The sequence below is a fragment of the Pelodiscus sinensis genome, chromosome 2, assembly GCF_052426305.1.
Source record: "Pelodiscus sinensis isolate ZL-2025 chromosome 2, ASM5242630v1, whole genome shotgun sequence".
NCBI classification, from domain to species: domain Eukaryota; kingdom Metazoa; phylum Chordata; order Testudines; family Trionychidae; genus Pelodiscus; species Pelodiscus sinensis.
This window is the reverse complement of record NC_143053.1, coordinates 39,673,078-39,688,503: the sequence shown is the minus strand read 5'-3', so window position 1 is coordinate 39,688,503 and position 15,426 is coordinate 39,673,078. Positions and strand designations below refer to the sequence as shown.

At 42.1% G+C, this 15,426-nt stretch overlaps 1 protein-coding gene across 5 annotated transcripts in view; it reads left to right on the top strand.

Moving 5' to 3' along the window:
* POP1 (POP1 ribonuclease P/MRP subunit) overlaps positions 1 to 15,426 on the top strand; it is a 45,608-nt gene that overhangs the window by 17,959 nt on the left and 12,223 nt on the right. For all 5 annotated transcript variants that reach the window (XM_075920313.2, XM_075920316.2, XM_075920318.2 and 2 more), the window contains 2 exons: positions 356 to 475; positions 14,151 to 14,266. In XM_075920313.2, the coding sequence (XP_075776428.2) occupies positions 356 to 475; positions 14,151 to 14,266 (236 nt within the window). The remainder of the gene's footprint in view (positions 1 to 355; positions 476 to 14,150; positions 14,267 to 15,426) is intronic.

The window sequence follows — 15,426 nt, the reverse complement described above, 5'->3', positions numbered from 1 at the left end:
TTGATATGTTGTATATTTTTAAAAAAGCACATGTAAAATCAGTTGTCCTCTGAAGAATTACTGTGCCAAAATTGGAGAATAAATTAGTATGAAACAGTGCATTTATTTTCAGCACTAAGTGTAAATCTTGATATAGTCTTAACTACAGCATTGCTACTGTTATCTCCCCTGTACTGGATGTCTATTAGAGTATTAGTGATTCTTCAGAAATATATATTAAACTTTCAGGCATGCAAAGGCATCTGATCCCAAGGCAAAATATATAAATAATATAAAGAGAAGACTGTTTAAGTGCATTGGTTTTTCTTGTTGGTAATATCTGTTTCACAGTGGTGTACATTTGTATATTTTAAAGGAATAAGCTCTCCATCAGAAATTCCAGCAGGTACAATACTGGGTCTGACTGTTGGGGATCCTCGAGTGAATTTGCCAAAAAAGAGGTCAAAAGCTCTGCCAAATCCAGAAAAATATCAAGGTAAAGTGCTCAATTCATCTTGTGATTGTAATAAAACAGGATAGGGTAATAGATCCAACTTATCCCCTGTACTGTATTTCCCCTTAGTCTAGCCTTGTGTGTATTGCATGTTGTCTGTCTTTCTTTCCTGATTACACTCATTTCAAACATTTCTCTTGCTTTTTTCAGCTGCATGTGAGAAGAGAAACTGCTTGAAAACTATGTAGCTTTAAGTATAGCTGTTGTAAGGAAGGGATTTGCACCAAAGCTGGTCTTGTGCTCAGTGGAAGCCTCTGTCTAACCATACAGATGATCCAGGTTCGAATCCTGGCAAGGCCAACCAGGTGCTAAACTTTAAGATGCAACTCTGTCAGTTTCTGTTCTGCTTTGATTATAGTGGCACTGCTTATATTTGTATAGAAAAAAATCCAGTGTTTCCACTTTAAACTCCCTGTATGCTTGAAGTTAAAATGCAACTGCAAAAACTTGAGAAAGGGGAGTTAACAAAGTCATACAGGAAAAACACAAAGTACTCTTGATAATCTAATGTGTGTCTATCTTCAGAAGTTTATTAAAATGACACAGTAATCCAGCATAAAGTATCACAAAGTTTCATACAATGGGAGCTATACAAGTTCAGCAATACGTATGCATTTTGAGTTAAGGAGTAAGAAAATACTGCTATGGTTTTTGTCTGCTTAGGGGAACATAGCAGAAAATAAGAAAAATACAGGGACCCAAAGATTTGGAAATTTTTCTTTGGACTTTTTCCAGAACATTGCTAACACAATCTTCCCTTTCTGCCACTTAAACTCTTACCTATTCAATCCAGAGGCCTTGCATGGGAAACTCAGTCTTTATCTGGATCCTATCAGAGTTGTACAAAACTCCCCTCTTATCCAGATGTCTCTTGTCTTCATGTCACTTTGTATCCTACTTCCATTCTACGTCGCATGCTTAGAACAGTCTTTCATGCAGTGTTTTATTCACTTTCTTTTCATTCACATCCCTTTTTGATATGTTGCTGTATCCCTGACCTTTACTATATTTAAAAAAATGAAAAGTTTTAAACCCAATATAGATTAGTTTACAACAAATTGGTTTGGAGGGTCAATGGATTGTCTTTCTGAGTGACCACCCACACCACTATGCCTGCCACTGGGAATTAGTTATGTATCTTGCCAAAGATACAAAAGCACAATGAGGGTATGTCTTGACTACATGCCTCTGTCGCCAGAGGCATGTAAATTAGACTACCCGACATAGTCAATGAAGCCGGGGATATTTAAATCCCGGCTTCATTAAAAATAAAAATGGCTGTCGCTCTGTGCCGGCTCAGCTCATCGTCAGCACAGCGTGGCAGTCAAGATGCAGATCGGTCGACAGGGAACGCCTTTGAAACAAGGCGTAAGGGAGCGGTCGACAAAGGCGTTCCCTATCGACTGATACACGTCTTGACTGTCGTGCTGTGCTGATGATCAGCTGAGCCGTCACAGCGCAGTGGCCATTTTTATTTTTAATGAAGCCGGGGATATTTAAATCCTGGCTTCATTGACTGTTGGGTAGTCTAATTTACATGCCTCTGGCGACAGAGGCATGTAGTCTAGACATACCCTGAGAGGGTGTTCTCTAGATGGCTGGAGTAGTGAAACAGTCCTACTGTTGAAATTCATCACATGGGGTAAAGGAGACTAGAACTAGAGCCCTCCCTGGCCCAGGAAGGAGAGTTGGGGACCGGCAGAAATGTGAAGAGTTAAGGAGCATCTCCTGCCCTCGCAAACTGGAAATGAGGCAGAGGAAAGGCCCCCTAGCTATCTTCACCTCCTTGGTAAGGGAGCCAGATCCTCCCCAAAAAAGCCACTATCAATTAGGTAGTCAGGAAAACAGGTGCCACTTTCCTTGCTCCTGAGCTTTCTTCTTTCCACCCACTTTTTAATGCAACTGGCCTCTCTTTTCCCTGTGGGGGATTATCCTTGATTTGAGGAGAAGGTAGGCTATATCTGGTAAACCCTTTTAATCCCCCCAAACCATGCTCAAATGATTTCACTATCTTCTCTATGGCCACATGAACAGTTTCATGCCAATAAAAGAGAGTAGGCGGGGGGACAGAGGAGGTGGCCAGACACAGCCCTCTTCTCCTAGGAAAAGACAGAATGCTCATCTCAAAAAGGGGCTGAGAGGCCAGTGGCAGCCCCACCTGTAGCAGTAAAAAAGGGATGGGAAATAATCAAGGCTAAGCAGCGAAAATGGTTGTTGCTTTCCTGATTTCCCCCTCGCCCCACAAATGACTGGGACAAGCACACTCCATAGACAGAAGATCTGAGGTGTTTTTTGCAGCCTCCGTTTACTTGTCCCTTTCACAGACACAGTAGACACCCTGGAGATTCCTTTGTGTCCTTTATCTGGGCAACTCAAAACTGAAGTAATGGTTACTGGTATTCCTCTTCCCCCTCCACCAATTGTTGGCTAGATATTGGGTTTTGTGTGTGTGTGCGTGCGTGTGTGTGTGCGTGAGGTAGCTGTTGACCCGAGAGCCATTATTTCTATCCAAACCCTACTCAGTAGCTGCTTGAAGACCTTTTCTTCTGCAGGAACTCTGGGTATCTCTTGTTACCTATCTTTTTCCTGCCATGGGGGGCCTCCCTTACTAAGAACGGGGCCTCTTATAGGAACACAGATATTTTCTGCAACAAATATAGTCTTCCCACTAAGTCACTCTTTAGAAAATACATGTTTTGAGGATGATATTTGCTGGGCTCTCCTCTTTCATGGTCACTTTTAATTAATAACTTTTCAAAATAAGACTATTACATGTGTGTGATGTGAAAAGAATACAGAACATAATCTAGTCATATCAACATACAGCATCTCATAGGGTGGTTTTTTTTTTTGCACATAAATAACATAGTATGTCGTCAAATTGTGTTTTACTTAAGCAGCTTATGCTGTCCTTGCAGCTTGGATCTTTCCTTTCTATTACTGCTATTAGAAGGGGGCATGTTTTGTTGCTTCTGCCTGCTGAGCTTATTGCAGCATTCACCAGGAACTCCTATTTGGTTGTCTGACTAGCAGCAGGCAGGAAACCAGGTCAGCCAATTTGGTTTGTCAAAAATTTGTCAAAATAGATACATTCCCATGGCATGCTTCCAGACTGAGAAATCACCATTTTCCAAACATTGCCTCAGAACCTTAAACCAGCTCTACCTCTAGCCTTGTTTCTCCCACCTCCAATCACAGTCACTCTAATCTTCTCAGCCCCCATTCCTTCCCTCCTTCATACCAGTGCACTGAATCCTTCCCCTTCTCTTTCCATAGTAAAGTCCTTAGTCCCCCACTCCACGTAGGCCAGGGCTTTTGTGGTCCCAATTCCTCTTGGGATCGAGATGTACTCAAAGGCATTGTGATATCAGAGGTCAGTAACCTGGTTTTCATGTAGATAAGAGTTTTCCAGTTTCACCAAAATCAGAAAGGTTCTTCCCATTGATAGCTACAGAATTCCCTGAAACTTTGGAATTAATAACATGGATTCTGTTTTGCTACAGGCAGAGTGATGTCACCAAGTTGTGTTAGGCCTGGTTTCATTTTGCCAGTTACCTCTTATTGCCTTCCAACCTCCATGCACATCTTTAATGCTGTATAAATGTGATTGTATATGTAATGCCCATTACATTTTAACAGAACCCTACAAGAACATAATTTCTAAATATATCTGTGTAAGAAACATAACTCAATGGCACTTTTTCTTTTTTAAATACTTCAGATTATGGTTCATTAGATTAAAAAACCCTCTCTTTTAAAGTCCTTAATATGTTTTCGTCTGACAGGCTATATTGGTGTGGATAAATACAAACACTAAGGTGCATTTGCCGGCAGATCTCTAATGTCTGATTGCAAATTTAAATAACCCTAAATAACTGGCTCCATATCTGTTCCCCAACAAAAGGTTTTACCACCATTTTTGAAAGGTAATTTAGGATTAAGTATAGTTAAATGCAATGCCAAAAAATACACTTAAAGAAATAATGGGTACATTGTTCATATAAACATTGATTCCCCTTAGCCCACTAAAAACCCTCCCCCATTCTATTTTAATTGTACAGAAGCCTTTGTGAATAGGGCACACCAGTGTGGGAGGGCCAAGTGGCTCTGCGGGAGCCAGTGCTCGGTGGAGGAAGGGTGGCTCCTCTGTGCGCACTGGCTGCTGCAGAGCCACCCCCTGTTATAAGCATATTTTAATATCCCTATTTTCTATGGTGTTCTTTTGACATGCTTTTCAAAAATGTCCTTACATGGTAGGATTTTGGCCAGTTATTTGCTCTCTTTGATGGCTAGAATAAGGTTCAAGCCATTCAGGTCTTTGTGGGTCTACTTTTTTCATGCTCTGATCATACAGCATTGGTACTAACTTCCTTGCTTCAGAAATTGCAGCTTATCTTGTGTGCTCTCCCAGTTTGGAAAATCTCTTAAGCAGTAAACTCTCTTTTGATAGCACTTAACACAGATTTCCTCCCCTCACCCAACACCAAACAGGGATGACCGTCCCCTCCTGTTAGCATGTACAGCAGGAAGTAATTGCAGTAGTCAGGAGTGAGTGTTTCACAAATTGCATGCGCTGTGCTGAAGCTGTGCCTGCCAGTTGTGCTGGTAACGGTGCCTGTTTAAATCCAGAGCTATCTCTGTGTTCCATTTTTGGAAAGTACTGAACAGCAAGGACCAAAACATTTGTATCAAGTGACCTAATTCTTAGGATACCTTTGACATACTATATGTCTACACAGCAGCTAGACACAGAGGGTGGCCCATGCTTACCGACTTAGGGCTGCAAGTCTGTTTCATTTCCGTGTAGATTTCAGAGCTGTGGAACCTGACAGAGTGTGAGGATCCCAGGTTTAGGCTTCACCCTGAGCTGGAAACCTATCTAGCAGTGAAACAGCTTTTTGGTCTCATGGGACTCAGTCCACGTAGGCTCACAGCTGTGAGTTTTTCCCTGTTGTGTGGACATACCCCAAGTTACTCAAAGACCATATTAGCACAAATAGCACGTGGAAGCATGCTTGTGTCTACTGTCTCTTGAGTACTGTCCACATCCTGGGCTGTTTCAACACCTCTACTGGTGATAGACTTTTACTCCATCACTGGAAAAGCCTTAAGCAAGATGGAATGTTTGTGCTGGGTGTGCTCCTAAACACTAAGGTGCATTTTGAACCATAAGTGGCTGCCTGTTGGATGCCATGTTTAGAAACATTTTCTATTGTTGAATAGTGCATGCCCAAATCATTGATCCTGTCCAAGGCTGCCATTTGTGGTTTTGAGTTAGTGTTATCATATCTGTCAAATATTTAGATTACAAAATTAGCTTTGTCAAATGCTTTTAGGAACTGCCTCAACAACTTAGCAGCAAGTTCATCAAATGAGTGGCATTTGTCTTCAGCCATCATTAGTATAACACGCCTGGCGTTTCTGATGTACATTATCATATCTTTGTTGTGTGCTGTTAGGTCATGGAATCTTTCAGCCTGAGCTTCCAGCTGTTGCCCTAATTTTCTTTTCTACATTCTCATTGTTCCATCATCATGGGTGGCTAAGAACAGTTGCCATTGAGCCATCATGTCTTCCTTTCCCAAAGAATAGGATTTTGCAGACAATGGTTTTTGGACTAATAGCAGCTCTGATTGCCCCTCTCGTGTCAGACGTACCTTTGGTGGTCTTGGCCATGTCGGCAACTGTTTTGATCCCAGATTTCTTGACTGGACTGAAGAGTTATGTCATCAGACTTGAACACACCTTTCACAGATTTCTCTATTTGTTTCTTCACCAACATCTGCTATTTTCAGTAGAGATTTGCAGTGTTCCCTCATGTGCGGAGCTGCCTGGCTGGGGGAGGAGCACTTCTCCCTCAGCAACAGCAGCAGCTCCCTGCTGAGGACAGAGCACCAATTCTCCTCCCCCAGCCAGGCAGCTCCCTGCCCCAGTCCTGAGCCCCTGGCTGGGCAGGGCTCATTAAACAGCTGAGGGGTTCTGCTGCCATTCAGCTTAGAGGAAACACTGGAGACTTGTGCATCTGACATACTTATAGTGCTTATCAACAGGACCATGCCTACAGGACCAGTAGCTGTGATTCAGGGTCAGATGTGTTTGTCCTGTTGTTGATGACTTGGTTGGTAAGAGCTGCAACATGCTATTCCTTCTTCTTCATTGGAGATGCGAGGACTTGTTCATGGACTTTGTCATCTCTATTGTTATACTACTTTTCATAGCTTTTTCATATTCATAATATAAAGTTATGTATTGTCATCTCTAACACTAATGCTGACCTATTCATAAGTGTCTCTGAATTAAAAAGCTAGTTTTTAGAATATTTCAGAGGCTGATATTACTTTTATAGGCAGTTACAAATTAAAACCTTTTCCCAAGCAGATTAGATGCTACATTGTATGTATGAAAGCTTACACATGGAGAAACTCTATCTTAGGGAATCATGTAAATTTATATCTCTTCACCACTACTCAGTTGAAACTATCACATGCAATTTACTATTACTGATATAAACCTTCAGTGAGAGACTGATCTGGTTAGCAGATTTCAACTGAAAATTATTGTAACTAAAACTTGTGAGATGCTTTTTTTGCATTGCATGTGCCGACCTGTGAAACATTTCAAGTTAGTGAACTGAAAAAGTTGATATTTGCCATTTTTGTCACATGCTAAATAGCATCATCACTTTTCCATGATTTTTTCCAGAAATAAGTCTTATAGTACATTGTTGTTTTATAGCTTTGATCAATTAAGATGCTGAAATTAACTTAAACAGTACAAACTGTAGTTATAGTCATATTTGCAATGTTTCTAGAACTATGCAAAAAATGAAACTTTCTTATTTTGGGTACCATGGTTTCACCAAGCCTACAGACTTACCACGTCACTTGATAGCTCCACATCACAGCTCATCTAATTGTACATGATTTAAACTTTTGAATGATATAGGTTGTAGATGGGTGCAAGGTGAGTTCATTAAATTGCAAAAATATGTCTTATGTATAGACATGTAGCACTTCTCCATGACTCACCAGTGGGCAACAGAAATATACTCTGCCCATCTCAACAGCGGGAACCTCTGAAAGAAAACCCAATTCCATTATAATTTTATTCCTGACGATGCAGTGTGCCCTTTTCAGCTAACTGTGGAACATCCTGTGCTGAAGATGCTTTTATTGGTCCCACAAAAACATACACAATTTGGAGCATGTCATCCATTTTAACACTTTTCCTTTCAGGACTTAGCAATGCTGAGCATAAAGCTGTAATTTTTTAAACCTAGGACAAAGTTGTTAATGCCTCTAGATCAGATGCATTTTCTCATTCTGTAGGGGTATGTCTACACTACAAAGTTAGTTCGACCTAACAGATGTTAGTTCGAACTAACTTTCATAGGCGCTACACTAGCGCTCCGTTAGTTCGAATTTAATTCGAACAAACGGAGCGCTTAGTTCGAACTAGGTAATCCTCATTCCACGAGGATTAAGCCTAGTTCAAACTAGCTAGTTCGAATTAAGGGGTGTGTAACCCCTTAATTCGAACTAGTGGGAGGCTAGCCCTCCCCAGGTTTCCCTGGTGGCCACTCTGGCCAACACCAGGGAAACTCTACTGCCCCTCTCCCGGCCCCGGGACCCCTTAAAGGGGCACGGGCTGGCTACGGTGCCCGTGCCAGGTGCAAGCCTGCCAGCACCCAGCCAGCAGACCCTGCACCTGGCACGGATCGAGCCACCCACCTGATGCCCCCCAACCCTCCCCCTCTTCCCGGGACCAGGCTGGCGGCTCCCGGGAGCTTGCCCGGGACCGCAAGAGGCGGGCACCTGCCTGGGCTAGTGCGGACATCGTGGACCTCGTTCACGATCTCCGCACTAGGCACAGGAAAGTGGCCATCTAGGGCAGGAGAGCTGCCAGCTGGCCACCCAGGAGCAGGGGGTCCACTGAGACTCCTGACCCTGATCCCTGAGCTTACAATGGCCGTACTGGGTCAGACCAAAGGTCCATCTAGCCCAGTAGCCTGTCTGCCGACAGCGGCCAACCCTAGGGACCCTGGAGGGGATGGACCGAAGACAGTGACCAAGCCATTTGTCTTGTGCCATCCCTCTCCAGCCTTCCATAAACCTTGGGCAGGGACACCACTCCTACCCCCTGGCTAATACCACTCCATGGACCCAACCTCCATGACTTGATCTCACTTCCCTTTAAACTCTATTCCAGTTCTAGCCTTCACAGCCTCCTGCAGCAAGGAGTTCCACAGGTTGACTCTCTGCTTTGTGAAGAAGAACTTTCTGTTACTAGTTTGAAGCCTGCTACCCATTCCTTTCCTTTGGTGTCCTCTAGTCCTTCTATTATGGGAACTAATGAAGAACTTTTCTGTATGCACCGTCTCCACCCAACTCCGGCTTTTAGAGACCTCTATCCTGTCCCCCCTCTGTCTCCTCTTTTCTATTATGGGAACTAATTTTGGAAGACACGTTATCTTTATTTTGTACATCAAGAAAAGGGACTAGGGAAGGGTAAGTGGAAGGAGGTGAAGGAGGAATGGGGTACGAGCCCCCGATGGGGAGGACTAGGCTGGCTCTGCGGGCTTCTGGGGGTGGAAGTTCTCCTGCAGCCCCCCAATTGCCCCCTCTCCCCAGATGGCAGCCTGCGGCAAGTGCAGCCGGGCTGATGGCCGAGTGCTGTGATGTGCCCAGTGTGGGCACTCAGGGCACTCCAAGCCAGGACTGCTTTGCAAGCGGGGCACCCCTGAGAACTGTCTGTCCGGGGTGGGGGTCGGGACCCTTTAAGCACAGCCCTTGGCTAGCCTGAGACAGCATCTCCACGCTCTAAGTCCTCCTCTGATGCCCTGCCGGCACTGCTTCCGGCCATCCTTAACCCCACTTCAGGGTCCACTTAATGTGGACGTGCTAGTTCAAATTAGCAAAACGCTAATTCGAACTAGTTTTTAGTTCTAGATGCGTTAGTTCGAATTAGCTTAGTTCGAATTAACTAATTCGAACTAAGTTGGTTCGAATTAGCGCTGTAGTGTAGACATACCCTAGGATAGCATCCTAAATAAACCACAGGTGTCTAATACAAGTTCTCGAACCATGCAGATAAGAGCAAATCTGTGTAAATTACTAGCCAGACATTTTAATTTCTTGGATTTGACAAAATCTTCCTTGTTTAGGGAATATTATGGTCATATTGATTTGTGCTGATTAGGGCACATAGGGTTGCCTCTCAGCAGTAAGGAAACACTTGCATTACTTGTCATGTGTGTTTTTTCTTCTCTTGGGAACTTCAGCTCTGATGGAGGAGGTATTTCTAAGTGTTTGTAATGATATCCTAACAGATATCATGTTTGTTTTAGTCTTTCATCTTCTAACTTTGTATGAAGATCTTATTCATATTTTTAGCAAGTCTTTGAATTCCTAAAGACACTACAGTCTCCAAGGTAAACAGTGTAGATAATTAGCATTTCTCCTTTTAGCCTTTATTTTTGGATTAAAGTGTTGTGTTATAAAGTGTGTATGGTACATGTCTGTTCCATCCGTCAATAAAGTGTGTTCTGAACTGCTCTTGACTAATTCTTTCCCATAGGTGGTACATGGGAACAATATTGACATTGACAATTAGCTACTTTCCATTGTGTAGTGGTGACTTCTGCCACCGTTCCCATAAGGAGAGGACCAAGGAGATGATCCCCAAAGGGATGGACTCCAGGGAAGTCTAGGTGTGTTGAGTGAGTGCCATCATTTGTCTCATTAAATGGATTCCATGCTTCCTTTTAAAAGCCTGTCACTTCTTCCAGCAGCAGTTGCCCTGTAGTCGATATTGAAGAGAGTCACAGAACATAGTACCTTTACTCCCTGCAGACACTGTCAGCTTAACCATCCATGTTTGTCTAAGAAACACAACTGCTGACCAGATTGTTCTTGAAACTTGGTTTCTGCAAAGTACAGCGACTTGAGCCCATTCTAAAGGTTTTAATTTGACTGAAATGTGTTGTATTCTGCACATATATTTTGTCAAAAGAACCTAGCTGTTGGCATCCTTGTAAAATGTCCAGTCTTTTTTCCCTTCACTTTTTCCCTTTGCTTGACTGACTTTGGCTAGTACCACAATTCTTTATATTATAATACTAAATGTAATATACTCTCACACATCAGTAAAAATGTTAGTTATATCTCCTTCATGTTGCTCAAGCTGTACATTTAGAGTTTGTCTACTGACTTCCTTGGGACAAGGACCGTGTCTTCTGCTCTTGTATAGTGTTGTGTTCACTGCTGAAAATTTAAGATGGGATTTTCCAAGAGGCCATATGGGAAGTAGGGGCCCAGGTGCCATTGAATTGAATGTGCACAGTTCTTTACGAGAACATAGTTTAAGGCATGGTGCCTTTCTCTGTGACCTTACAAAATCAGACAAAACAGCATGGGAGAGCCCTTGAAGAGAGGGTAGATATAAATAGGTCATTGAAGAGGAGATTTAGGCTTGGGATATTTGAAAGACAAATAGGATTCTTCAAAATATAGGGAACAATGAGAGTTTGCACAAAGCCAGGAGCAGAAAGAGGTATGGGACAGCAAGGAGAAGATTGGAAGGTATGTAGAGAGCATTCAAACTAGAGATGTAGACAGCAGAAGTGATAACTCCTTGAAAATGACATCAGAAGCTTCAGCTTTTTGTAGTAGAATATAGAAAGTAGTGAAGAGTTTCAAGGATGTGGCATGAATGCATCTGCTTGAGCTCTGATGCCTTTAACTGAGCAATTAGAGACCAAAGAAGAGAGAGTTACAGTAATTGAACAGAGTAGTGAATTGGGATAGGGGTTCTCAACATTTTTCTTTCTGAGGACCCCCTCCACATGCTAGAAAAAATCCAGGGAGACGGGGAGAAGGGCTCAGTGCCACAGGTGGGACCATAACCTTTGGGAATAGGCATAGTTTGATATCAGTTTTGGGGGGAAGGGTCGGCAGGGCTCTGGCCAGTTCTGCACAGTGGGGCCCAGGGAGGGAGCGTCACTTCCACCCCCTCTCACACACCTGTCTGGGGCTGTGTATTAGTGGCTACTCCCCAAGGGATCATCTGAAAGCTGAGGATCGTCTATAATCCTAGGCCCTGACCTAGGCGCTTTTAGATAATATAAAGCAAGGATGGCCAAACTGGCTCAATGCCACATGCAGCTCTTTTACCATAAAGTGCAGCTCATGGAAGGGCCCCTCCCCCCCATTTTTTTACCTACTAGACCTTGGGGGGAGTGGAGGGTGGGGCTTGAGATCTCTGCAGCAAGGTGGGTGCAGTAGAGGCTTCTGCCCAATTGGAAGAGGCTTCTTAGGGTTTCAGCCCTGTGGGGCTCACCTGCCCAGGCTTGGGTCTTTAGCAGGAGCAGTGCTGAAGCTCCAACCCTTGGTTCCCAGCAGCTGTGCTCAAACACTGAAACTTATAAAGACTGTTGTGTGTGACATGGCAGGCCACCTCATACAGAGCGAAGCAGGTTATAGAGAGACTGGATGTGGGGGGAGACAGTCTGCTTATTCTTGTATGCAATGTGTAGCCATGTCAATTCCAGGGTATTAGAGAGACAAGGTGGGTGAGGAAATATCTTCTATTGGACCCATTCTGTTGGTGAGAGAGAGAACACTTATGGCTTATTACAACAGTGTAACTCACTAAATTTCACTTGAATGGGTCTTGGAATGTGTGCTAATTACTTAAGCTAAGCTGTCTGTTCTGTCTTGTGTCTAGCTGCTTATCTTTGTGGTGTTCTTATGTGATCATAGTTGAATACCATTCCTATTTCAGCATCAACCCAGATGGAGAAATACATTAATCTATTATTAAAATTATTTGAAAGTCATTTTCTCAAATCTTTGTGAATATTAGCTTTTTACATCCGGAACAGAATCCTTTTGATTTGTGTTCTGAAGTTTAAGGATTCCTAACTTTTGGAAGATCTAATCATTTTTGTGTCTGTCTTCTGTGATTATATGAAAATGTAACTTCATGAATCCTTTTGAGGTATCCTCTTGATAGCTCTATAGGTGTTCAAGGGACGTTGTCAAGTTAAAAAAAAAGAATTGTCTGAAGTTTATAACTTCTGTAGTTGCAAGTAGCACCTTAAAATGACTGTAGCCGAAAAATATAGGTTTTTTAATTGTATGTATTTGACAGCATTTTGTATATAGGCAGTGCTACATAAGAATTTTCCTCTAAACAGTTCCTCCTTTACTGAAAATACACACATAAATATCAACAGCAGCAAATCATTAACATTTGAAGGAATTCTTCAAAAATTATGTATTAGGAATTTTTTTAACCAAGCAATTTTTAAAAATTCATGTAGAATGTCATTTTAAGATGTGGCACCAAAAATGGAAATCCTAGAGCAGTGATCTTTTTTCAGGGCACTTCATTTGCATAATCGAGTCCGGGCGCTATTTCAAAATACCCTATTTCGAAAAAAGAAACACTGTCTAGATGCGGTTATTTAGAAAGAAAACCCTTCTTTCGAAATTACCCTTACTCCTTATAAAATGAGGTTTACGGGTAATTTCGAAAGAAGGGTTTTCTTTCTAAATAACCGCATCTAAACAGCGTTTCTTTTTTCGAAATACGATATTTTGAAATAGCGCCTGGACGCAATTATGCAAATGATGCGCAGGAAATTCAAATCCGCGCTTCCTTTTGTAATTTTGCTCAGCTGCATTTGCATTCCTCTCTCGAAAGAGGAATGCAGTATAGACATATCCTAACATTGTTATCCCCTTGCAGATGGGAGTAACTGAGACCTAGAAAAGTTGTGTGAGTTGCCCAAGATTTGTCAGTCAGTGGCAGAGCTAAAAGTACTATTTATTTCTTTTTGTTGGTATCCACCGCTATGTAGATATTACAAACCTGGAAAAGGCACAGTCCCTGCCCCTGCAAGCTCTACAAAGATCCAACTGAGGGGAGCCTGGGAATAACAAATTAAGTGATGAGGTAGTGTTAGACTTGGTACTGTAAATTTAAAATATATTTTTAAAATGTTATCAAGATCATCCCCATTTATCCCACAAGCTTGTTGAATAGGATGTGTAGCTGCTTGTTGGCATCATGGTAACATTGCTTCCTCTGACTTTCCAAAACCAGTAAATTTCAAGCCTTTTTCACTTAATGGATGATTCCACAAACCAATTATAGAGAGTGTCAGGTTATACATTACAAGTCTGTAGGATTCATTTTGCCAGACTTGGCAACATATACTTACTAATTCATGCTATGAAACTACTTTTGGTAATGACCATTTGTTCAGTCTTCTAAAATGGTTGCTCTCACACAAACAGATTTTTAAATTGACAATGTAGCTAAAATACTTAAGGGTTCACACAAGAATGAAAGTTATTTCTAATTAACTAAAGGTGTGACTTTAAAGCAGATTAAACAGCATTAAACCTCTGTGTGGATGCATTCATAATTAAAAGTGGCCTTAGGACTTGTCTGCATAGCCCCAAAGTTCGGACTGTGGGGTGGTAAATTGCTGCATTCTTTTTGGAAGCTTTGATTTTTTCTGTATTAAGGGCTCTAATATATCCATTTTCATAGCTATAGTCTGTCCACTTCTTTTGCGTATATTGTTTATTCCCTTTATGTAGCTTAAGTTGATAAACGTGGGTTTGTATGAAGATTCTCTTTCTTACAGATAATGAAAACATTAGGCAGCTGCTTCTGGAAGGTGTGCCCGTGGAATGTGCTCACAGCTTTATCTGGGACCAGACTATCTGCAAGAACGTTACTGAAAATAAAATCCCAGAGCAGGTAGCAAACATCATGGATTACTATAAAGAAACTGGGTTAACATCTTAATGCCTTCCCTTATAATCAATACAGTAATGTTTAAAAATCAACTCTGCTGCAATTCACTAGCAATATCTTCCTAATTTAATAGTTTTATGTTACTGAGATGAAGAGTCTGTTCTCTAGTTCACTGGAGTCTCTTATGCAGTTTTCTTGCACAATCAATACAGTAATGTATTATTCATTACTTAATTTATGCTATGAAATACAGTTGTAATGGCTTATTTTAGGATAAAATTACAGTTTTCTAAAAACTTTGGGTTAGAGCCTTACCCTTGCTCTGTTGCCTTGACAACTGGTCAAAGGCCAGAGGCTCTAAAAGATCTCAGATCTGGTTAGGTGAGAGTTCCCATAGTGCAAGAACTAAGGGAGATAGCTAGAAGGCTGCCTTGCAAGAGTTTGCCTCTCAAACCCAGGCATGGGGGCGTTCTGGAGGGCCCTGCCTGAAGCAGGGTTGCAGCACACTGTACTGTGGAGATTCTGGGCAGAGCTGTATCCTGCAGGCATCTGGGGACAGGCTGCTGTAACTTCTTAGGCTCTCACTTCCTCCGCTGTTCTACATCCCTTGATCTGGAGGACAAGAAGGCAGCTTAAAGTCCCATTAGCTCTTCCCTCTCCTCCCGTCCCCCACAAGTTCTGCACTGCTGATTTCTGTATAAAGTGACATGATATTCTTTCAGATGGCTGTCTTTGTGTGAACAGTTGATCAAAGCACTTCTAAAGCAAGACCTGTGTAGCTGAATAGAAATAACTGTGTACAAGCAAAACAGAATAACCAGTATGAATCTGGTGATAGTCTCTGTGCTGCCAAGAACTTGAGTGCTAATTATTCTGTAAAGCTATTCAGAAGTCAGCATTTCTACTTTGTTGCTAGCAAAGACGCACTAACAAGCTAAATTTGATGGGCCTGATCTTATTTGATGTTAAATGCCTTTGTCCCAGAAGGTGGTCCACCCTGGAAACTACCGTATCTAATCACCGGTGGATATACTCGAATCCAATAAACACAGACACGTGTTAAATTTAGAAATATATTGTAAAGTACAACAGGTAAAATATACAACAACATGGATTATAATACTGAACAAATTAACCAACCCCTCACCCATGGATGTAACAGA